Here is a 25,000-nt window from a genome sequence, read left to right as displayed (position 1 = left end):
TTTGGCAGCCTTTTACAATCGTTTCTGCCCAAGCGGATGCATAATGTCACGATACACAACCTGCTGTGGACTGATGGAGGATGCTGCAGAAAAATGATTTTTTTTTTCTTTTCTAAGAATATTTTTATTTTTCGCTTCATTCGTGGTTCTAGCCAACAAGTTTTTGCTCTATTTTGTTAGGTTTATTTTTAATGTTCTGTAGATAATTTATTTTTGGGTTGTCGTCGTTATTGTCATCATCATCATCGTCGTCGTCGTCGTCGTCTGTTTTATATTTTATATCTTAACATATTTATATTTTTGGTGTCTTTTTTGCTTTATTGTTGTGATGAAATCTGGTTTTTAGCCGCATCAGCAGAGTTTTGTGATACAAAATCGATAGGAGTCGGCCAGACGTGGGAAGAATGGCCCGGGGGTGGGTGGTGGGTGAACATTAGGGAGGGATGGAAGGAAGAAATTGTCGATGACCCAGAGAGAGAGAGAGAGAGAGAGAGAGAGAGAGAGAGAGAGAGAGAGAGAGAGAGGAGAGGGGGGGGGGGAGAGGATTGAATGTGTAATATATATATATATATATTATATATATATATATATATATATATATAAGGCCCTAGGGTGTGTATGTGGGGGGGGGGGGGAGAGACGGAGAGAGATAGAGAGACACGCACAGAGAGAGAGAGAGAGAGAGAAGAGAGAGAGAGAGAGAGAGAGAGAGAGATGACGAAGAATTTCCCACCCATCCCCCCCCCCCCCCCCTTTATTTTTGTTTGCTTGAAAGGACGGTTGCCCTCAGAAAATTCGGATATTAAACAGGAGTGGGGTGAAAAAAAATTAACAATCCAAGAAAGGCCATAAAACATGTACAGACAAGTTTGAGGTATTGGATAAAATAATTCAGCGAGCATGTGCGTGATGGATTTATTTTGCAGGGCATAAATAATGGGGCATAAATCATAGCAGCACAGACGCAAAGACGAAAAGGGGTAGAGGATATGTTAAAAAGCGATTGCATGATGAATATTAAGAAGAAAAAAAAAATATATATATACATATTTATAAAGAACACAATCTCACCCCCCCCCCCCCCTGCCTCCAACCCCACCCCAATTCTTTTAGCCAGTAGATTACATTCAAGATTTTCCTCAGTAACCCTATTGCCCCACACACCCCCTTTTTTTTTCTTCTTCTGTGGAACTCTGCTGTCAGACAATTCGGAACCAAATTCCGCAGCAGCCCGTTCGGATCAGTATGTCCTTTCACAATAATAATATTCTATTCTTCTTCCGTCTTTAAATTAATACAGTGGTGGCTCAGTCAGACTGGGTATTACTGTCTATGTATGTATCAATATGAAGACCAAAAAAAAAGGAGAAAATATGAAAGTCTGAAGTGTATTATCGGTCAATAGCAGGCTCTTTTAATTTTGAGTCGTCGAAGGGGGGGGGGGGGGGGGGGGGGGGGTAACAACTCCTGCTTTTGAGAGAGCGGTTAGAGCGGAACCAGTAACTATTCCATAATAACTGAAAAGTTCCGCCCTTTTGCACCTTTTAATACATTTTAATGTCAAAGCCAAGTTGAGCTCATACAACAAGTGATTTAATGTTAACCTAGATACACATATTATTAGCAGGTCTTGATTGCCTAACGCCATCCTGGGCCCGATTTAACGTATTTGTTACGGACAATATTTTGCTTTGATTTGATAGTATTTCCATATCACAGAAAATTGGATTATCAAACTTGCAGCAAACAAATATATGCGTCCATGTTATCCCTTTTTATCTTCAACCTAGTAAAAGTGACCTCAAAGTGGCGGTGAGAAACATTTTTATAATGCGGGTACACCCATAGAGAATACAGGACACCCACAGACTACTAGGTCCTGTATTCTCTATGGGCTGTTGACGGCTGTTTAGCCATGAGTAACCGTAGAAAACGAATAGGCGACTGCAGACATCAAAGGGTAGGCTTATATCATCAAAGGATGTCTACATGATTGACATGGCCATGTAGGGAACTCATTATCTACGCCCCCATAAAGAATCTGAACACGAGAGGTCGAGCGCCGCCATTTTCTTTTTTTATGCAACCAGGGACGATTAGCCACTAAAAAGTGGCTGTTGTCTGGTCTGCTCCTAGTAGTCTGTGGGTACACCTGCCGATAACACTGACCAATTTAGCTATGCGCTTATCTCTTTGTGGAACAAAACGTGTTACATAATGACATACAAAGCTGAGCTCTGGTATCAGGTTGAAGATTATGGCCTCATCCGTGCAAACATCTTTAAACTAAATCGATTTTTTTTTTCACGATTGAGGATTTAGTAAATTAAATGACAATAACGATGTTATAATAATCTTTTTCACGTCATTGAGTGTTTTATCGCAACACTAAACCAGGGTTCCAGAGTATTTTTGCAAAGGACGTCAAAAAAGTGGGGGAATAACTAATGGTCCGAAAAAAATGTCAAATCTTTTTCTAAGAATTATTTTTACAGCTAAAATTAATTCTGAATGAATTTCCCCAACTGCCATGACTAAGTATTCTCTTTGAACGAGATGTTGTATTTGTCCTATAAGAGTGCATTGCTCAATTGTTGTTTTGTTTTTCATTTTTTTATTTCCAATACATGTTGCTTTTTTTTTTGTTTTTTTTTTTTTTTTTTTGCTTTTTTTCTTTCATTTCGATGATTACTGTCTGTTTTCATATGAACGAAATCGTTTTGTGCTTTGAGGGACAAAGTTGTGATTTGTTTTCAAATTCCTCTGAAGACAGAAATAGTTGTAGATAGACTTGAAGAGTGACGACGACAACGACGAGTTTCAAACTGATCTGAATTGGAGCGGCGATGTGGTCTAGTGGTATGACACTCGCTTGCTGATCGGAAGGTCCTGGGTTCGAGACTCGGCGCATAGTTGAGTCATTGGAAAGGGCTCTTTACTCACATTCTCTCACCGTACTCAGGTGTAAAATGAGTATCTGGCCGTTAACAGCGTTGTCTTTGTCCGATAAATTGTAATATCGCCTAACAGGCGTCATGTCCAGTCCAACATGTTAAATGTTGCTGTTGACCAGGGACCCCTTGTAAAGCGCTTTGAGCACATTTAGTGGATATTGCGCTATATAAAGCTCAATTAAATCACGTCTAGGTAAGATACGGATGGCGGTCAAAGATGAATAATAATAATAAGAAGAAGAAGAAGGAGAGAAAAAAAATATACATATATAATGTTTGGAGTCACGCAAAGGCGTTTATGGAGTAAAAAAGAAGGGAAAAGTAAGGATTAAGGGGAAAGGGCAGATAACTCTCTCTCTCTCTCTCTCTCTCTCTCTCTCTCTCTCTCTCTCTCTCTCTCTCTCCATCCAATCCCTTTTTGACACAAACACGTGATATGGTCTAGACTGAGGAGTGGGCCCTATGGGGGAGGGTGGGGGGCGGGGGGGGGGGGGGGGGGGGGGGGGTGGTGGTGGAAGGAGATCTCCCCAGACGGGTACGATTGGAAAGTTCTAGCCGTCTCAAGTCTGTCTGACGAATATATTTGCCGATGTGCCAGACATCGAATTTGGGGGAAGAATTGGGTAAATGAATGAATGGATGGACGGAGACAAAATGGAAAGAAAGAAGGAGAGACACAGACAGATAGATAGATAGATAGATAGATAGATAGATAGATAGATAGATAGATAGATAGAGAGAGAGAGAGAGAGAGAGAGAGAGACGTAGATAGCATATATATATATATATATATATATATATATATATATATATATATATATATATATATATATAGAGAGAGAGAGAGAGAGAGGAAGAGAGGAGAAGAGAGAGAGAGAGAGATGAACAAAATATCATGTATTGTGTGTTCTAGAATGGACGGAGATAATGTGGAGAGAAATGAGAGAGAGAGAGAGAGAGAGAGAGAGAGAGAGAGAGAGAAGATGAGGAGGATGAGATTTGAGAGGAATGAAGAGAGAGAGAGAGAGAAAGAATTATAGAAGGAGAGATGTGCAAAATAACATGGACGTGCTCTTGATGGACGGAGACAAAACAGAAAAAAAAGAAGAGAAAAAAAAATAGAAAAGAAAGAAAGATAGATAGAAGGAGAGATGTGCAAAATGACACGGGGGTGCTCTTGGTGGACGGAGAGAAAATAGAGAAAGAAAGATAGTTAGACGGAAAGATGTGCAAAATGACATGGGGTGCTCTTGGTGGACGGAGACAAAATAGAAAGAAAGGAGAGAAAATAGAAAGAAAGGAGAGAAAGATGTACAAAATAGGACGGACGTGTTTTTGACGGACGAGGATTATGATTAAATGTTAAAGAGGGGAGAAGTGGAAATGGTGGGGTGGGGGGGGGGGGGGGGGGGGGGGGAATGGGGTCGACAGCAAGTTTATTCCCATTTATATTGGAACCGTGCTCAAAGACTTCCTGGTTATCTATTTTTCTCCTCTTTTCAGTTCCTTTTCCCTTTTCAACTCAAAATGTTATTATTAAAATGTTTGCGTCCGCGCTTAGACTCCTCAATGATTAAATGTGTCTGGGTCTTATCAACGCCCGTCTATGGTGTGTTGAAAGACAATTCACACACCCAATGGCAACAACAACAATAAAAATAATAACAACAACAACAACAACAACAACAACAACAACAACAACAACAACAACAACAACAACAATAATAATAATAATAATAATAACAACAATAATAATATATAATAACAACAACAACAACAACAAAATAATAATAACAAACAAACAACAACAACAACAAACAATAAAATATAATAATAATAATATAATAATAATATAAATATATAATAATAAAATATAACATATAGTAATATAATAACAACAACAACAACAACAACAAAACATAATAATACTAATAATAATAATAATAATAATAATAATAATAATAATAATAATAATAATAATAATAATAATAATAAAACAATAATAGTAATAATAATAATAAACAACAACAACAACAACAACAACAACAATAAAAATAAATAATAATAATAATAATAATAATAATAATAATAATAATAATAATAATAATAATAATAATAATAATAATAATAATAATAATTGTTGGGAAATTTAATTTCGATTACTAAGATCGTTGATTGGCACGATCAAAGAAAGCGATGATATGACAAAACGTCTTTCTTCTTCCTCACACAGACCAGAAAACGTTAGTTCACATATAAAAAGTTTTGCCTTTTCATTCATTTAATTATTTAAAACAACAACAACAACAAAACAATAAATAAAAATAAATAAATGAAAAAAAACAAACACACACACACACACACACACACACACACACAAAGAGACCCCCCCCCCCCCTCCTCCCCATTTCTCTCAGCTCGCGTCTGAGTTGGATTCTATTCACACTAATATTTTGAAAGGAGAGATAAATACACAAACACATAAGGAAATGGATGAATAAATAAATACATAAATAAATAAATAACTAAATAAATACATAAATAAATAACTAAATAAATACATAAATAAATAAATACATAAATAAATAATACATAAATAAATAAATAACAATAAAATAAATTAAAAATAAAAATTGTCTCCCCTTTCATTAAAAAAAAAAAGAAAAAAAAAAAAAGGTCACCTTGATGGCAAATTAATATGTATTTGACCAACACCATTCCCATCCCAACGACTGCAGTAAATAGAACAAATAATATCACCATAATAAAATATTATAGGTCTTTGCGAATATTACTTTGTCATCAAAATTTTCTAATCTTAAAAATCTTGTATCTCCACTAATACTGATCTCTCAGAGTGGTTCTATATCATAAATTATAGGATTTTTCATATTTTTCTACAACATATGTAATTTTCATGCTTTCAACCCTGATTTTCACAATTCAATTTTTTTTTTTACCTAATTCCCCCTACTATTAAGGGACTCAGGTGTATTAAATTGCACTCACGTAAAAAGAATATTATAAAATTGATCTTGGTGGTGTTTGAAGTGTCATGGCGTGCATGATCTTCGTCTCCAGTCGGTACAGAGCACAGACTATCTGTGTTATCTATGGTACAGAACACAGATTGTGGTACAGAGGTGCCAACCACTGGCATGATCTTCGTTTCCAGTCGGTACAGAGGTGCCAACCACTGGCATGATCTTCGTCTCCAGTCGGTACAGAGCACAGATTGTGGTACAGAGGTGCCAACCACTGGCATGGTCTTCGTATCCAGTCGGTACAGAGCACAGATTGTGGTACAGAGGTGCCAACCACAGCCCTTCATTTGGCAGCTCCCACATCGATATCAAGGATAGCTGTCCAAAGGAGGAGCGGCAGCGAACACCAACCATGCAGTCTTCAGCTTTTGCTTCCATCACAGGCTACGGTTGTTAGAGATCAACAACCTACACCATGGGTCCATTATAATCTTATCCCTGAGACCATAATAATATGAGAACCGTGTGTTTTACCACTTTAAAAAAAAAACAAAAAAAAAAAAAACAAAAAAAAAACAAAAAACAAAACAAAACAAACACACACAAAAAACAACAAACAACAAAATAAAACAAAACAAACAAGACAAAAATACAAATTAAAAATTACCCATTTTTAAAATGAATCACTTAAAAAAAAATTTTTGTTGCTGTTTTTGCAGCGACATTTTATATAACATGAGATAATAACTCACAATATGGTGCTTTTAGAAGATTAAATATCTTGAAACCTGAACTATTTATTATCCATTTCTCTTGTTAGAAATGTAGAAAAATATCCCAAAAAATCGAATGTATACAAAGCTAGGACTTCATACACTATAGATGTCGCTGATACAAAGCCATTTCGTTCAAGGAACAAGCGGTCGCTCAGGGTAAACTATTGCCTTATGATTTGACGAAATGCTGAGGGAATCTGCCTTACAGTGACAGCATACCCTTTTCATTGTACTTAAATACTACTAATCCATAATAGACGTCTATATTGTCAATTGATTTAGATGTCAAAATCTCACAAACCTAAGACTTCTGAAGACGATTCTAGTTTAAGACTTTTTGACAAGTTGGACAGGGGTGGAATGGAGTGTCTTGCAATTTATCGACCTGAAGTACAAGTTTTCTAAACAAATTATCAATAATTTACTTTTTAAAGTTTTGTGTCGGTTTGTTGGCCGATAAGTAGTAGATGTCCGTTTTAGACGTGGTCACTACATCTTTGGGTCACTATGACCATTTCAGGGGTAAGTTAGATTCGGACATGTAATAATAATTGAGTCCTATTTGAGAGCCCAGCGTGACTGGCCTTCCTCTGAGTGTGTGTATTGTGCCTTGTCATGGGTTGTTAGCTGGTGGCAATAACGGTGCTGGGGAGAAGGAATATTATTATGTGTGCGTGTGTGTGTGTTGGGGGGGGGGGGGGTGTGCATTGTAATGCCTAATAACCCGATAATGATATGGCATTTTGTCACGACGTTCTTGGCTATTTGCCTATCTGTGTTATTGCAGCAGGATCATTTGCCAAATCCATTAGACTTGTCTGCAAATTTCATGCGCGTTTTCTTCTTTCACTACGAATCATGAAGAAATCATTATTATTTTATTGTTTTTCGTACCCAGAACAATTTGGCTTACCAGTATAGATAGTTCGAAGATGACGTCACTCAGGTCTTTGTTATTGTTTTTTGCCATCCGCGTTTTTGAGTAATGCTCACTGAACTGTATTAACCTGACTATAAACGTTCATGGATACACACAGTTTTGTGTGTTGGTCCGTTATACTTCCGGACGGCAATGCTACGAGCTTCTTTGTCAAGTGCATCCTATCTGTAAGAAGTCTGATTGGACATTACATGGCCTATATCAGGTCCGAAGGGTTCGAGCGAGTAGTTAGGAGCCCTGACGGTTTGCCTTTAAGATATGTATTTTGCACATATTTGTTATAATCCACGTCTTATCAAATCTAGATAAACGTTAAATTTGGAGCATATTCCATGAATATCAGATTTTTTAATCGGTAATCTATGAAGAGTATGATAAGCATTGTGGAACAACGTTATATAAATGCATCCCCCTCTCTCTCTCTCTCTCTCTCTCTCTCTCTCTCTCTCTCTCTCTCTCTCTCTCTCTCTCTCTCTCTCTCTCTCTCTCTCTCTTATGGACAAAATGCAATTCAGTAAAACTCCCAGAGTCCGTGCTGTTCAATAACCTGACACAAACACACACAGGCCTGTCATACTCTGTAAAAAAAATCATGTATTTAAACTTTTGGCCAGATAACTCGTCCTTCAAACCATGTTGATCGATTAAAGAGACACTCATCTTGTTAAAAACTCTCAAATCCCAGACTTTGCCAAGTCCCAGGTTTGAGAGTTTTAGCCAAGATTTTTAACTCACTCAATCCTAGAGATTTTTGCTAATACTTTTCAAAATTGGAAAAAAAATGTATTAAAAATGAGCATGTACATAGATAGTTTTATTCAACTACCATTAACATGTAAAAACTAAAAACATTAGCTTTGATACTACGCCTATAATTTGTCTCAGAAAAATGTAATAAATAGGCATGGGGTGAAAGTAATCCCGGGTATACTACGGATATAGTCGGTGTTAGGGTTGAATGGTTTCATCGATTGGTATTTGAAGGACGAGTTATCAGGCCAAAACTTTCAAAAACGTGATTTTCATAGTACGTCTGTCAGACACCCAAGGCCTAAATTCCACGACAATAAATTATTATGCTATGACAAGCCTCTCTCCAAGAGCCCTACATCCATTCTACGTGTATGTATTATTACAACAAACGCGGGCGGGGTGCCAGGAAAGTCGTGACAAAATGCCAGACTTGGGGGTTATTTCGTCGGTTGGTAGACACGACCCACGGGCAGCTGACACACACACACACCACACACACACACATACACACAACAGGAACGTGCACATATACACAATATATCTGTGTATGTGTGTAATGTGTATCATAAACACACTGACACACTAATGCACACCTATTAAATATCAAAAGAAAGACAGAATAGAAACAGAGGTAATAAAGGCAAACTGTCGTGGGTGAGATGGATCCGATTTCATTTCCAAAATTGAATTTGAAAACTAAATCCCCATACAATATCCTCGTAAATGTTTCCCTAAATACAACAGTTTGCTCAAATGAACACAGGAAAAGAAAGAAAGAAAGAAAAAAAAAAGTAGAAAGAAGACATATGTATTTCATTGGCTTTGATTTCCTCTGCCTGCCAATGAATATTTATTGCTTGGGTAAATTCTGCCACAATGAGACAAAACACTTCATTCCACACCTTGGCCAAAATTTGTTTTACTTCAAGTCGAAACATGAAAATTAGGACATTCAACTTAACTTCAGGACTGAAACCCTAGACCTCAAAGAAGTCTCAAGGCGACGCAAGACTAATGATCCTCTCACTCGTAATAGCGAGGACGAGAGACGCATGCGCACAACCAACATGACGTTCTCTCTCTCTAATAACTTTTCCGCCGTGACGTCACAGACTATGGGTGACGTCCAATCAAGGGACGCTACTCTTCCGATAATCTCATTCCCTATTCATTGATTTTTGATGTTAAAATTCTGGTTTTAAAAATAGATAGATATTTTGTCAAGGAATGTTAAAAATGACCAACTTGGTTAATTTCTGGTCCAAAGAAGGACAATGATGATGACTTCATACTTTAATTGGAGTCGTAGACTGACAAAGCGACTTATACATTTAATATAGACCTGTAAATGAGCTCTATAAAAATTGACTGAAACTCTTCGACAAACTGAAGATTCAATTATTATTTTTTAAAATAAGGGCATCATTGGAGAGGAGAGTGATAAATACAATATATCAAAATAGTGGGTGTTATTTCTTACTGGAAGTATGACTGCCATAATTTGATGTAGAAGGAATGCTAAATAAGCATGTCATTCATATAGGTAAAGATGACTTCATCAAAGTCATATTCCTGCCTCTGGAATTTTTTTGACATAGAAAAATAATCACCATTATCATCTTTAACTTCTAGCCATGACCAATTGAATTTATTCCTCATGGGACTCACATCTTTATCGATGCTCGACAAGTCTGAATTGCGATCCACGAACAGACAGCTCAGCCATTGTGAGAACATTAGAATAATGTAGCAATGAGCAAACTTGATTTTCAATCAGTAAATGACAGAGAAAAAAAAACTTAAATAAATATGACTTCAGGCCAATACACTGAATTATTAAGTAGAAGTGAATTATCAAGAAGAAACTTCGGCAGGCGTAGCGGAAAAATTCAAAGAATCGAAATGAAGGTAAATCGCCACAAAACAGCAAGCTCGCTTGGGCTTGAGCAAAACAATGCCAGAAAACGTCCTGATTTGCACGGGAATTAATTAGGCTACTTACCATTGTTCCTTATGATCAGGTACTCAATCAGTGAAGAAACGGTCAACCAGTTTGTTTACAACGTGAGGCAATCGAAATGTGCTTGTAGCAATCTATTCTACCTTTCGATTTGAAGATGTCTACATAACGGACTTGCGGCATTTCGCAATTTACTTTATCATAGTTTTGAGACTCGAAGGGTAAATGTGGTCAATTTTGGCTTAGATGAAACAGTGAAATTTATCGCTCGGTGGCTCAGTTAAAATTGGCTACAGTTGGAATCACGACGGATTGGAAAGTGAAAAAATAATTTAACGAAGGATGTGTGAAAATACCCAGGGAAGTGTTCAGACACGCCTTTTATAAAAAGCGTCGCTTTGTCTTGGCAATATATACATCGTTAACATAAACGGTCCCCATGAGCTATGCGTAGCGCTGTGGAACACTCCTAATTATTTTACGGTCATTCGACTACGATTTGTGAATTCTTTCTTTTTTTATTTCTTTCCTTTTTTAAATATTTGAATTTGACAAATTGACTGATTTCAGTTAATTGACTGAGAATTTACAGGTCTATTAATATCGAGCGGGGTGAAGTACCTACTTCGCGAAGTCCCAGGTTTGAGAGTGTTTTGCCAAAATGAGAGTCGTTCTAATTAATCGATCGATATTTATTAGTGGATGAGTTTTCTGAACAAAATTTTAAATTGTGTTTTTACTGAGTACGGATCATGACAAGGAATGTGGTAAAGCACCTTTATTTTCGGCCAGAATACGTTTACTCGTATTGACAGATTACGATGATCCACAACTTGTCAAAAAGTCTCAAACCTGAAATTTCAATGTGAAATAAAATTGGATTGCGTTTGATTGTCACGTTACATCGCATTATTCATTATGGAAAGTTTTTAAAATTTTTTTTTTAGGTCAGTGTTATTTAACTGAATATCGGTCAAAGAGTTAATGTGATAAAAGTATGATTGGATCGGAGAGGGATATATATATATATATATATATATATATATATATATATATATATATATATATATATATATATATATATATATATATATATATATATAGTGAGAGAGAGAGAGCAAAAGAGATAGATAGAGAGAGAGAGAGAGAGAGAGAGAGAGAGAGAGAGAGAGGGAAGGGGGGGGGGGGGGGGGCACTCAGACTTCATTATACCGTAGAGACGGCAGGAAACCAATCAGGTGTTAGTGGGACACACAAAAAGTGGGCCAGACAGTCCCTCTCTCTCTCTCTCTCTCTCTCTCTCTCTCTCTCTCTCTCTCTCTCTCTCTCTCTCTCTCCATCTCGTCTATGACGCACAACCGTCTGAGCGATGACGCACACGCAGACCATGGTTCTGGAACCCAGTAGGGATAGTGGTCACAAGGACCCCAACTTTGGATGGATCTTTTGGCTTTTAGTCGCCTCGTGTCCTCTCCCTGTCCAATTTTATAGTCATAATGAATCACACTAACAATTCGGTCGATATATTATAGCTAAATAACGGTAACCCGAACCATTAACAGAATTAATAGTGTTAGATAAGTAAATTAAGGAAATCAAACGCAGTTAAATCCATATATTTTAAGTTGAAGTCTCAGTTTAACCCTCTCCTTGCTTACCACCCATAGGAAAATCGTCACATTCGTTACGATGCAGCCAACAATTTTCTTATTCTGATTTCATTTTGCTATAGTTATAGCCATAAAAAACTCAACACTGTGTTACAGAGCTCATTTTTCTGAACAAAATATAGAATATACTCATGCTAGTCTGTTTGAAAAAATATATTTTTGTGTTGGGTGAGTATGAAGTTTTCGGGTAAAGTTCTGAAAATAGCTGGTAAGCAGAGAGTTAAGACTATCTGACAAGTTGTGACTCTTCTAATCTGTCGATACACGAGTAAAAAAAAGTATTCTGGCAAAAATGCTTTATCAAAGTAAGGAACAACCTGTTTCCGGTAGGATCTGGTTTTAAAAAAAAAAGTACTTTGCACCAGACAGGGTCGTACTCTCCAAAAAGTGACGAGCAATTCTTATTGGCATTTTAACGCTACAAAAGCTGTACCACGGGTCCTGGGCCTTATGGCTCAAATTCTGAGAAATACTCTTTGTAAATGTTGCTCAAACCGCATTACGCTCATCCGAGACTTAGCCACAACCAAAGTCATAGCGCTAATGTCTGCAAGACGTGATGCTACAATACATATACCATTTTGTGACAGAGAAAAAGTGTGTGAGAGAGAGAGAGAGAGAGAGAGAGAGAGAGAGAGAGAGAGAGAGAGACAGAGAGAGAGAGAGAGAGATCACCAAAAGAAGGAACTCTGTGTGATGTTATGATATTTAAAATATCATACCACGAGATAATTCATATTATCACCACCAACGACGTATAAGTTTATGTTCCATTCTTGTAATTTGTATCTGGCAATGCCGTGAGGACAGCTCTTCATCAGGCAGCTTGACACACACGTGACCACCAAGTCTACCAGGTGAAGAGCCGACACACAACACCCATTTTCCACAACACACCTGCAACATGTCCAGTTCCAAAACAATAACCGAGAAAATATCGCCTTACCAAGGAATGACATCTTTTCTTTTGAACCCTTAAAAAAAATATTTCCAAAGACCTAGATATCACAAATGGACGCCAAATCCACCAAGAGAGAAACGAACACAGAACACCTAGATAATATATTTTCATATATCAAATGTCAAGATCTTATTCGAGTTGCCATTTTATCTACTTACTCGTGGAAGCAAAACCCACAAAAACACGGTCCGGTACTGTTGTACTCTGTAAAGGAACAAAACAAACAAAAAAAAAAAACAAAAAAAAAAAAACAAAAAAAAAAACAAAAAAAAAAAACAACGTCTTAAAAGTGAAGTGTCCGTTTGACTGGGGGTTTTTTTTTTTTTTTTTGACAAGGTGAGGTTCACTTTAATCGATCGATATTTGAAGAATGAGTCTTCTGGCCAAAGTTGTTAAAACTTGTTTGTTGGTTGTTTTTTCCGAGTACAGTACAACAACAGTCCATCACCTCAAACATTTCAAGCGTTCATTTACTGTAACCCCGTAAATTTCAGTCTTTCCATTGCAGACAAAAATGGGCACCAGCGAGTAATAATAATCAAGATGTTCAAGAAATTGGGTCCTGACAATGTCCATCTCTCTGGATAGCAGGCCATTGGGATGACCCACTTGAATTCCTTTATTAAACGTAACGGAGTATTTTTCAAGGATACAAATTCTGTCCATCGTTTTAAATGGATACCAAAAAAGCATAACCATCGGCGTCTGGACATATTTCAGTGGGGGAGGGAGGTCAGCGTTTTCATCTTGCCGATAGTTAGTTTCTTCAAGAGAAATGTCTATGTAAAAAAACGAAATTTACTCACATGCATGTGCGGCCATTATAATATTGCGGGGTTTTAGGGGGGGGGTGGGGGGGGGGAAGGGGGGGGGTAGTGACAATACAAAACAAACCAAGACAAAAAGTAACAACAAATCGTCCAGACTACCTTTCTGCACAAACCACCGCCCCCAAAAGTCTGTGAATCTAATGGGGGAAAATTAAACATTTCCATTCTAGTGCACAGAAAAGGCGCCGTGCACTATCATATTATTATAAAAAAAAAAACAACTGTTCCATGCAATGTCGTATAAATAATATAAAAAAGACCTTTCAATATAAATCAAACATCACAACAGAAACCGAGAGCAGACAAAAATCCCCAAACATCCCTGATCTTTTTGTCCTTGGCTTTTAACGTGATGAAAATGTGACATTCAACCCCATGGGATGATATTGGATATTGCAATGTGCGGCTATGTGTCCTTTTGGTATGACACTCGCTTTCGGATCGGAAGGTCCTGGGTTCGAGCCTCGCGCTCAGCGCATAGTTGAGTCCTTGGAAAAGGCTCTTTACTCACTTTCTCTCACCGTACTCAGGTGTAAAATGAGTACCTGGCCGTTAACAGCGTTGTCTTTGTCCGAAAAAGTGTAATATCGCCTAACAGGCGGCATGTCCCGTCCTACATGTGAAATGTTGCTGTTGACCAGGGACCCCTTGTAAAGCGCTTTGAGCACATTTAGTGGATATTGCGCTATATAAAGCTCAATTTTAAATTTTTTTTACAAGGAATCCTCATGCATCATAAAGGGGAAAAAATACATTATCATACTACTCTATAAATAGATTGTAGTAATGTGAATTAAATTTGTTTTTGAAAGTTATAGATTTTCTGCTTATTCTCAGAGTCTATGTTAAAAAGAAAGAAAAAATATTAGAACCATTTTTAGGTCTTGTTGAACAGTTAAATGTGAAAGAAACATAGTTTGAGCACCAATATTATAAATATAAAACGGAAAGAAAATAATGAAAACAGCGCCTTCCAACACAGCGCTATATAAAAACAATTTTTTACGGTGACTATAGTGGTTAAGCTGTTTGACTCGGCACCGCACGGCCCCGGGTTTGAACCTAATTAGGGCGATAAAAGGTTTTAAAAAATATTTAAAACTAAAGGTTTATGAGCAGATAGGAATATTACGTTATAGTGAGATCAAGAAGAACACGTACAGTTATTTGATCGATTTTACTAGTATGGGGGAAGGGGGGAGGGGGTTGAGAGGAGGGAGGGAGGGAGGGAGAGAGAGAGAGAGAGAGAGAGAGAGAGAGAGAGAGAGAGAGAGAGAGAGAGAGAGAGAGAGAATATTATGCTGTAGGCTTCCAGCTTGCAGAAAGGCAAACCATTAAAAAGATTGAATTTGATGTAATGAAATACGTGGGCGTTCGAATACATATTGTTATATCAATATAACAGTATAAATGTTATATATCATATCATGCATTCATAGATAGACAATAGTCTCACCGTCAAATAGGAAATAGATAAAGATCAGTTATTATCATTGAAAAATAGATATTATATGACTTATATACAATGAGATAAATAGATAGGTAGGTTGACAAATACATAAATGGATGGATTGACCGGTAGTCAATATATAATATAATATTTAAATATATATATATAGATATGTTTTCACTCAAATTACAGGAATTCATTATAAAATTAATTTCAAAGCATCAGCTTCATCCTGACATCATACCGTTTTGAGACGATGGGTCAACGATGAGACGATATAAAGAGAGACACTTGAATTTACAATGTAAGGGAAAATACAACTTATATAGAAAAAAAAATATTGAATTGTTAAATGTAAAAGCATCGTTAACCTGTACAGTGAGCTTAAAGCGTGTTTTGTTTGCTCTTTTAAGTTTGAAATCTGAAATGTCACTCGTCATCGATTTATTTGACTTAATTTGAAGTCAACTCTAGGCTCTACGATCCGGCGATTCAACGATAATAATATCATTGTTATATAGAATTCTGCGCCCACGTAAACGGGAGGAGGAGGCATAGGAGGAGGAGGAGGAGGGGGGGGGAGGAGGAGGAGGCATAGGAGGAGGAGAAGGAGGAGGAGGAGGGGGAGGCATAGAAGGAGGAGGAGGAGGGGGAGGCATAGGAGGAGGAGGAGGAGGAGGAGGAGGAGGAGGAGGAGGAGGAGGAGGAGGAGGAGGAGGAGGAGCAGAAATAATAAGTACAAAATTAAGATGCATCAGGTCTGAGATTTAAAAAAAAAATATTTTTGGACATATTGAAAGTCATCGTAATCGATCTATGTTTAACGTAAAAGAATGGGAGGGGGAGGGGGGGGGGGAGGGGGAGGGGGAGGGGGGGGGGTGAATCAAAGTGTAGAAGAACATAATGTTTGTGATCAGAGTATGGCGGTATATAAACACTTCAACAAATAAATTATTTAAGCTATAAACACTTTCACTAAACACATACCTCCGTGTGAATAAGTTTATTTGACTCATCTTGACTTGTGACGAAGAATGACCACAGGACAAATTGTTCACGTGTAACCCCGTGACTCTCGACTTTTAATTCGTAATATTATAGACGCGTGTCTGCCAAACATAGATCACGTGGTCTCAAAAGTGCAATGGTTAATAGAGACGTCCTTTCTTGCACCGATGTAAAAGCACATGTGGAGCGGAGCTCACGCACAAAAACCCATCCTCAAAACCATTCATTTCAGATAAAACTGAGATGCTGTCTAGTCGGTTATTTATTCTTATTTCTATTTTATCTTTTGTTTTCCACATTTTCCATCCATGTTTTTTTTTTGGTTTTTTTTTTTTTAGTTTTTCCCCCACCCATTTTGTCCCTTCTCGCCGACATAAAATGTCGCAGACGCCAGACGTAATAAGATTGGTCTGGGCTCCCCGTCTGCCTCCGGCCAGGGTATCGATACCATGATGGAAAAATCGATACCGCCAGACTATAGCAGACGACAAGCTTTCGCAGCATCAGGTCACGAAGTCCTTATTAAAAACATTTTAAAACAAAACAAAACAAAACAAAACTAAATTAAACACCAAACAAAACAAAAAAGAAAAAAACTGTTTCTATAGAGTCTGTGTATGTATGTGTGTGATTATATTACGAGAGACAGAGATAGAGAAAGAAAGAGAGATAGAACAAAGTCAATTTCTGCTTTGATTCTAAAAACTGAAATGTTAGAAATTCAAATATAAGCCAAAATCCCATTATCCAAGACAACAACGAAGAACGAAAAAGAAACTGATTTCCGAATCATCCCAAGACGAGTGAATGGCCTGAAGACAAAATCCTTCTATTAACCCATCTTATGAGTAAAAGCAGGCGGACATCACACGATTTTTATTTTGGTCAGGAATAACAGTGGACTCCAACTTTCCATTGATTAAAATGTCCCCAAACTTATCAAAACTATTGATCGTGGATAGCTCATACGGTAGAGTCACGCTCTCCCCGGCCAGGCGGAGTTGTCGTACCAGTAGTAGTAGTAGTGTCGTATGGTCTTCACACCTCCAAGTGTGACTCGTTCAGCCATTTGATGTAGTCGTCATCAGCTTTGTGGATAGCAAGATAGCCGCCCTCTATGGATGTTGATGGACAGTGAAGTACCACATGGTCGATGTCCTGATTTATCGTACCAGTAAGGTCGTGGGTTCAAACCCCCATCACCGCCGCGAAATGTTGATTCTCTATTGCCTTCTGGCACTTTCCTACTCACTTCATCTCTTGTTGTTATCAAAACTATTAAACCGTGGACTTCACTGCCATTTGATGGTTGTGACTGCTTTATGACAAGTCGGGGCCATCTTGATTGATTTTCAGAGGAAACATCATCTCTCTGTTATGCATTGTATTACGTTTAGTTTGCATATTATATTATATAATTTGTAAACATTTGAGTGTATTCCTCTTAGTTCGGGCCTGTGCTTGTGGGTGATCTCAAACTAAGTACTTTGATAGTGTGCTCTTGGAATCTACATCTGTTCCCTATTTGAACCAATTCCCCTTTGTCTCACCTTTTCTTTTGTGCTTTAATTGTAATTCTAGAACTTTTTACTATCCCATTTTCTTCCTTTTTACTGGCGCTTATATGACCTTTATGTGTTGCAAGCGCCGTAAAACCCTTAAAAAAAAAAAAAAAAAAAAAAAAAAAAAAAAAAAAAAAAAAAAAAAAAAAAAAAAAAAACATAACATAACTTAGACAAAATTTGAAGAAGAAAAAATGTGGAGTTTTATCAGCAGAGCACAGCATGCTTGTAATAAGAGCTAGCATTGTAGAGTGGTGATATTCTAGACAAGATTTAGTAATGTAAAACGCCCACGGAATACGCTATATATTTGATTTGAAGGAAATTATGCCGTAGATATCCAGTTTAAAAAAGAATTGCAAACAAATGAAATACACGTTATTATTTATAACGTTATTAGTGTGCGAGGGATTGCGGAGTGTTAGGGAGTGAACATGAGTAGGTGGAAGAAAGATTGGTATAATATTGTACGGGAGAGGTTGAACGGGATGAAGGAGGAGGAGGAGGAGGAGGAGGAGGAGGAGGAGGAGGAGAAGAAGAAGAAGAAGAAGAAGAAGAAGAAGAAGAAGAAGAAGAAGAAGAAGAAGAAGAAGAAGAAGAAGAAGAAGAAGAAGAAGAAGAAGAAGGTGGTGGGAGTGGGAATGAGTGAGACAGCGGTTGGGGGTAGAGAGAGAGAGAGAGAGAGAGAGAGAGAGAGAGAGAGAGAGAGAGAGAGAGAGAGAGATATGGTTTATAAAGAGATCAGGTGTTCTAATTTCAAAAATTAGGACGGGTAAAATTGAGGAAGTTAATCATAGAGGAAAAGGGAATGGCGGAAAGGACGAATACGCTGTCATTCAAATTAATGACGAAAACGAAAACAACAACAACAATACTACTACCACAACCATCACCACCACCATAACTACGACTACTAGTACTACTACTACTACGAGTAGTAGTAGTAGTAGTACTAGTAGTAGTAGTAGTAGTAGTACTAGTAGTAGTAGTAGTAGTAGTAGTAGTAGTAGTAGTAGTAGTAGTAGTGATAGTAATTGTAGTAGAAGTAGTAGTAGTAGTATGTAGTAGTAGTAGTAGTAGTAGTAGTAGTAGTAGTAGTAGTAGTAGTAGTAGTAGTAGTAGTAGTAGTAGTAGTAGTAGTAGTAGTAGTATTTTACAAATAATAATAATAATAATAATAATAATATAATAATAATAATAATAATAATAATAATAATAATAATAATAATAATAATAATAATAATAATAATAATAATATTTTTTTTAAAAATAACATCTTCTTCTCATTATCTTCATTATTATTTTATCGATGGCGACGAGGGAAAAGATAATGATGGTGATGATGAGCGAGAAGGGGGGGAGTTGAACTATAAATATGAAGACACAATAGCATTTATGACCAAACAGCCCATGGTATTGTTGGGCAATGAGCCCAATGGAGCTTTGAAATCAATCGATAGAAGGCAAACAACGGAGTCAGGACATCATCATTAACTCACTCAACCCTAACACCGACTATATCCGTAGTGTACCCGGGGTTACTTTTACCCCATGCCTATTTATTACAATTTTATGAGACAAATTATAGGCGTAGTATCAAAGCTATTTTTTTTTCTCGTTTTTACATGTTAATGATAATTGAATAAAACTAGCTATGTACGAGTACATGATCATTTTTAATACACTTTTTTCCAATTTTGAAAAGCAGCAAAAATCTCTAGGATTGAGTGAGTTAAAGCTACTCCACCGACAAAACACCTTTTTTTGTCATATTTTGCCCAGTTTCATTCATTACTCGAAATATCAATAGGATGACCTGCCCAGAAATTGAACAGAAATCTTTAAATCCTATAGATACTGCTGTATTCTGGAAAACCCCAAATTTAAAAATTTGGCCAAAACACTCGACCTTCAAATTATATCTATCGATTAAAATGACGATCGATATTTGAAGGACGAGTTTTATGGACAAATTTTTAAATATTATGGGTTTTTCCAGAGTACCTACGACAGAAGCCTATATCTAAAGCACTCATCTTAATTTATTGATACTTTATTGAGTAAAAGTTACCTGGTCAAAATGTTTAAATGGATCGAATCTTCGAAGAGTCCAAAAAAAATAAAAGATTTCTAAAAATATCTGATCATCTATCCCTGCGGCTGGGTCTGAGTAAGGGCTAAGAGAAAGCACTCTGCAGGAGATAATCGTCTTATCCAATGGATATGAAAAAAAAGTGTCACTAAGTACTTCTAAAATTCGAGGGATGGGGAAGAGCATTGATTTGACTGCAATTTAACCCCGAGGTCAAGTCCGAGTAAATATTCAATTTATAACAAATTACAAAGTTTATTAAAACAAATCTTACGCGAAATGTAAACAACAACATCAACGACGACGACGACAAAGAATTCTCGTAACACAGGTTCAAAAATAAAAAGGAACAAATTGCGTAAAGTGGAACATTTTAGGCCAATATCGCAATGCTGAGTTTGAGCGTGCCATCGTCAAGTTATAGCCTGACACTGTGGCCTTTGTAAAGTTATGGCCTGATACTGACCAAAAAATGACGTCAAAATGCCAGTATTTTGCCACAAAAGAAAACAAATCGTGAGTTGTATTCAATAGTTCAATCAATGAAATAACTTGTTTCTTTGAGCTCTACTAACGACAACTCACTAGGCGGTGCTAAAACCAAATAATGACGTTAAACTGCCAGTCCTCGAGTGTTCTTGTGTCAGGCTATTTATCATGTTAACGATGGCGACGGTGTCAGGCTATAGACAGTTCGAAGTTGACGTCACTCAGGTCTTTGTCATCGTTTTTTGCCATCCGCGTTTATGAGGAATTCTTACTAAACTGTATTAACCTGACTATAAAAGTTCATGGTTACACATAGTTTTGTATGTTGGTCCATTATACTTCCGGATGGCAATGTTGTGAACTCCAAAGCCAAGCGCATACTATCTATAACTTTACGATGGCTACGGTTTGAGACGCTTCTTGTCGTGTATGGTGTTTATTTAAAAAAAAAATAATTTGAGGATGTTAAATTCATTTCTGTTTCACACAATGCTCAAAGCGACTCTCTGTTTGGTTAAAAATGTATTGTTTGCTCACCTTCGATTTGACGTAGGGGTTCCAGATAGGGATACAGATGGAGTGTGGCATTACCCTGGAAGTACAAAGACAAAGAGTTCATCAATTATCATCGATGTCATCATCATCATCATCATCATCATCATCATTATCATCATCAACAACAACAACAACAACAAAAGTACAAAGACAAAGAGTTCATCAATTATCATCATTGTCATCATCATCATCAATATCATCATCATCATTATCATCAACAACAACAACAACAACAACAACAACAACAACAACAACAACAACAACAACAACAACAACAACAACAACAACAACACCAACAACAACAACAACAACAACAACAACAACAACAACGATAACGACGAGGACAAAAACACAACTAACACATATTAAAATAAAAACATAGCTATAATAATCCAGTCTTTATGACTATAAAAACCATTATCAAAATCATTATAAAACGCATTGTAGCCTATTTCTCAATTACGATCGCTTTGAATGGCATGATTCAATTAAAAAACAAAACAAAACAAAAAAATAACAATAACAACAACAAAACGCAACAACAACAACAAACCTGTCATTTATATTAAATTAGAATTTTGATTCCCGACTATTATTTATCAGACTATAAAATATAAATCTAAACTTAATTAGAATTTTGATTCCCGACTATTATTTATCAGACTATAAAATACAACTCAACTCGTAAATAGAAAAAAATAAATAAAACCCGGATGAAACTCCATCGCTGTTTTAATATGAATATAATATATTCATCGCTATATTATTATTGGGTTGTTTTTTGTGTTTTTTTTTCTATCCGCGTCTGTTGTATATTATTTACCAACTCCAATGAGATATCCAACAAACTTTGTCAAATGTAAAATACAACTAAAATATAGCAGTACCATTTTTCTATTCTTTCATTCAGAAACAATGAAATCAGACTCTTACGAAACATTTTTAAAACATTTAGGGCAAGATTGTTTTTCTTTAAAAAAAATAAAAACATTTTGAAAAGAAATACGGTGGTGTAATTGGATTTAGTAGTCTGATGCCACGCCGCCCGGCAACGGCGGCCATCTTGGTTCTAAACAAAGAAAATCATTACTTTTTATTCTTCATGCTGGCTAGAACTTTTCATATGCCTTGTGATTAGAAAGTGTAAAAGTCAAAGCTTGATCAAATTTATGTTGTTTTTTTTTCCCCTTTGGATACGCTTTTATGCTCGCCGGGGAAATATTTCATACGGGCGTCCGCCATTGTTCCAATAGTTTAGAGCCAGTGTTACTAAGTTACCAAGCGTCATTAGGAAGGAAGTGACGTTACGACTATTGAATCCTATAGGAGAGTTATAACAATTAGGTTCTTGAACTCCTGTGATTGAAATTCGGAACTTGTTCCCAATGCGCGCTCCCAAGGACGCAAAAAGGCATTGTTCGGAATTTAAGCGCAATAATTTTTAAAAATCATATTATTCTACTCCTCTCCCTAAATAGTAACGCGTAATGATACCATTCCCCGTGTGGTGTCAAGAATAGCCCAAAGCCAAGCCAGCGTGTCGACAAAGGTGACTAATGGTGTGTGATTCCCCCATCTTTGAGTCACCTGGTCCTCCTGCGTTTTGGAATTCGAACTTTATTCCCAACGCGTACTCGCAAGCTCGTGCAGCGGTTGGGAACACGTCCGGAATTCCAAAAAAACAAGTGTAAGAATCGTATATCGTTATCCCCCAAAGGGATATAATAATTCTATTTTAAGTCAACGGTTCACACCGACGTATTACCGGACTGAGATGTTGGGTCACATTATGATAACCCAGTAAACGTTGTGGCCAGGATAATTTGTCAGCGTCCCGCTCTGTAGTTGCCAATAATGAGCAAATGTGGTAATTCTGGTTGTTTCGGAGTGGGTGACTTTAGGATACACTCAAGTGTATGTATGTGTGTGTAATTGTATGTATGCGTGTGTGTGTGTGTGTGTGTGTGTGTGTGTGTGTGTGTGGCTGTGTGTCGGTGTGTGCGGAATAGACGCAATTAATTATATAGGTAATGTGTTGTACTGGGGTCACGGAAATTGGGACATTCGTTTGACCTCCTGAACTACTACTACTACTCTCTCTCTCTCTCTCTCTCTCTCTCTCTCTCTCTCTCTCTCTCTTTCTCTCTCTCTCTAAGTCAGCGCGCTTATATTGATGAGTATGTATGAAAAACACTTTCTCTAAACCCCCACCCTCATTGTTTGTGTATGTATCCTAGTCTTTCTCTAGTCTAATGCAGCGATAACCCCCACCTCCCCCATTTCTCTCTTCTGTTCCTTCAAATTGTAGACACTGGGCCTGCGCAAAACAACAATTCGAAATAATAAATAAAAACTCTTTTCTTTCCAATTTTGTTCTTTCCGGCCAGACAGACGTCTTACATCACACTAGACAAGAAGTTGATCTGATTAAATTGTCACGTCACCATCATCATTATCTCACAAACACAAACACGCGCACTCTTTCACAATCGCACTAGTGTCAACGAAATTCACAATCTCCCCGACCCCCCACCCTTTCTCTCTCTCTCTCTCTCTCTCTCTCTCTCTCTCTCTCTCTCTCTCTCTCTCTCTCTCTCTGTGTGTGTGTGTATGTGCGTGTGTGTGCGCGCGCGAGTGTGTGTGTGTGTGTGTGTGTGTGTGTCTGTTTCCCAACCCATCCATCCATCCATCGATTCATCCACCCACCCAAACCCCCACTCACCCACCTGTTTATATCAATTTTATATATCCGTCAATCTATCAACCTTGTTCTCACTACAATCAGTCATATAGTCACCCCCCCCCCCCCCCCCCCGCCCCCTCTTAAAAAAAAATAAAAAAAGCAAAGACAGCAACAACAAAAACCAAACAAAACACACCCAAAAAAAAAAAACACAACAAACACACACATACATACAAACACACACTAGTGTCAAAGAATTTACAACCCCCTCCCTCCCTCTCTCTCTCTCTCTCTCTCTCTCTCTCTCTCTCTCTCTCTCTCTCTCTCTCTATCTCTCTGTCTCTCTTTCTGTGTGTGTGTGTGAATCACAATCCACATCAATAAACACAAAACACAAACACACACTCACACACACACACACACACTTATATATATATATACACTCTTTACGGAACTCAAATTAATAACCGTATGGCGGAACATAATCGTGACATCCTGACACTAGAAATCAACGCTAAATTACCAACAGCTAAATATAACAACATCTCATAATACTTGACCTCACTGACCATAATCATTGATATATAATAATTGACCTTTTAAAACTTATTGAAGTTTTACTCTTGAAATAAATCAATGACCATTCGCTAAAAGCGGCTGTTAACCAGTTGTATAGAAATATAAAGGGAGTGAAAATGACTCTTGTAAAAGATACAACACAAAGTAAACGACGTTTCGGCCTTTGGCCTTCTTCGGGCAAACAAGAAAAGGAAATATTATGTTATATTACAAGGTGAGCAAGGGAAGGAGAGAGAGAGAGAGCGCGGGGGGGGGGGGGGGAGGAGAGAGAAGAAGAAGAAGAAGAAGAAGAAGAAGAAGAAGAAGAAGAAAAGAAGAAGAAGAAGAAGAAGAAGAAGAAGAAGAAGAAGAAGAAGAAGAAGAAGAAGATGAAGAAGAAGAAGGAGAAAGAGAATAATATAATAATAATAATAATAATAATAATAATAATAATAATAATAATAATAATAATAATAATAATAATAATAATAATAATAATAATAATAATAATAATAATAATAAGAAGAAGAAGAAGAAGAAGAAGAAGAAGAAGAAGAAGAAGAAGAAGAAGAAGAAGAAGAAGAGGAGGAGGAGGAGGAGGAGAGGAGGAGGAGGAGGAGGAGGAGGAGGAGGAGGAGGAAGAGAGAAGAAGAAGAAGAAGAAGAAGAAGAAGAAGAAGAAGAAGAAGAAGAAGAAGAAGAAGAAGAAGAAGAAGAAGAAGAAGAAGAAGAAGAAGAAGAAGAAGAAGAAGAAGAAGAAGAAGAAGAAGAAGAAG

The 25,000-nt window shown here is 37.1% G+C and overlaps 1 protein-coding gene across 1 annotated transcript in view; it reads right to left on the bottom strand.

The window, feature by feature from the left end:
• The window catches only part of LOC144968942 (uncharacterized), a 301,950-nt gene that overhangs the window by 21,245 nt on the left and 255,705 nt on the right, over nucleotides 1-25,000 (bottom strand). The window contains exon 4 of the mRNA XM_078907826.1: nucleotides 20,967-21,021. Within this exon, the coding sequence (XP_078763952.1) occupies nucleotides 20,967-21,021 (55 nt within the window). The remainder of the gene's footprint in view (nucleotides 1-20,966; nucleotides 21,022-25,000) is intronic.

Source organism: Berghia stephanieae, chromosome 3 (genome assembly GCF_034508935.2).
Source record: "Berghia stephanieae isolate SIO BIC M18660-M18661 chromosome 3, UCSD_Bste_1.3, whole genome shotgun sequence".
In the NCBI taxonomy this organism is placed as follows: domain Eukaryota; kingdom Metazoa; phylum Mollusca; class Gastropoda; order Nudibranchia; family Aeolidiidae; genus Berghia; species Berghia stephanieae.
The sequence above is the reverse complement of the archived record's forward strand: the minus strand, read 5'-3'. Positions and strand labels throughout refer to the sequence as shown.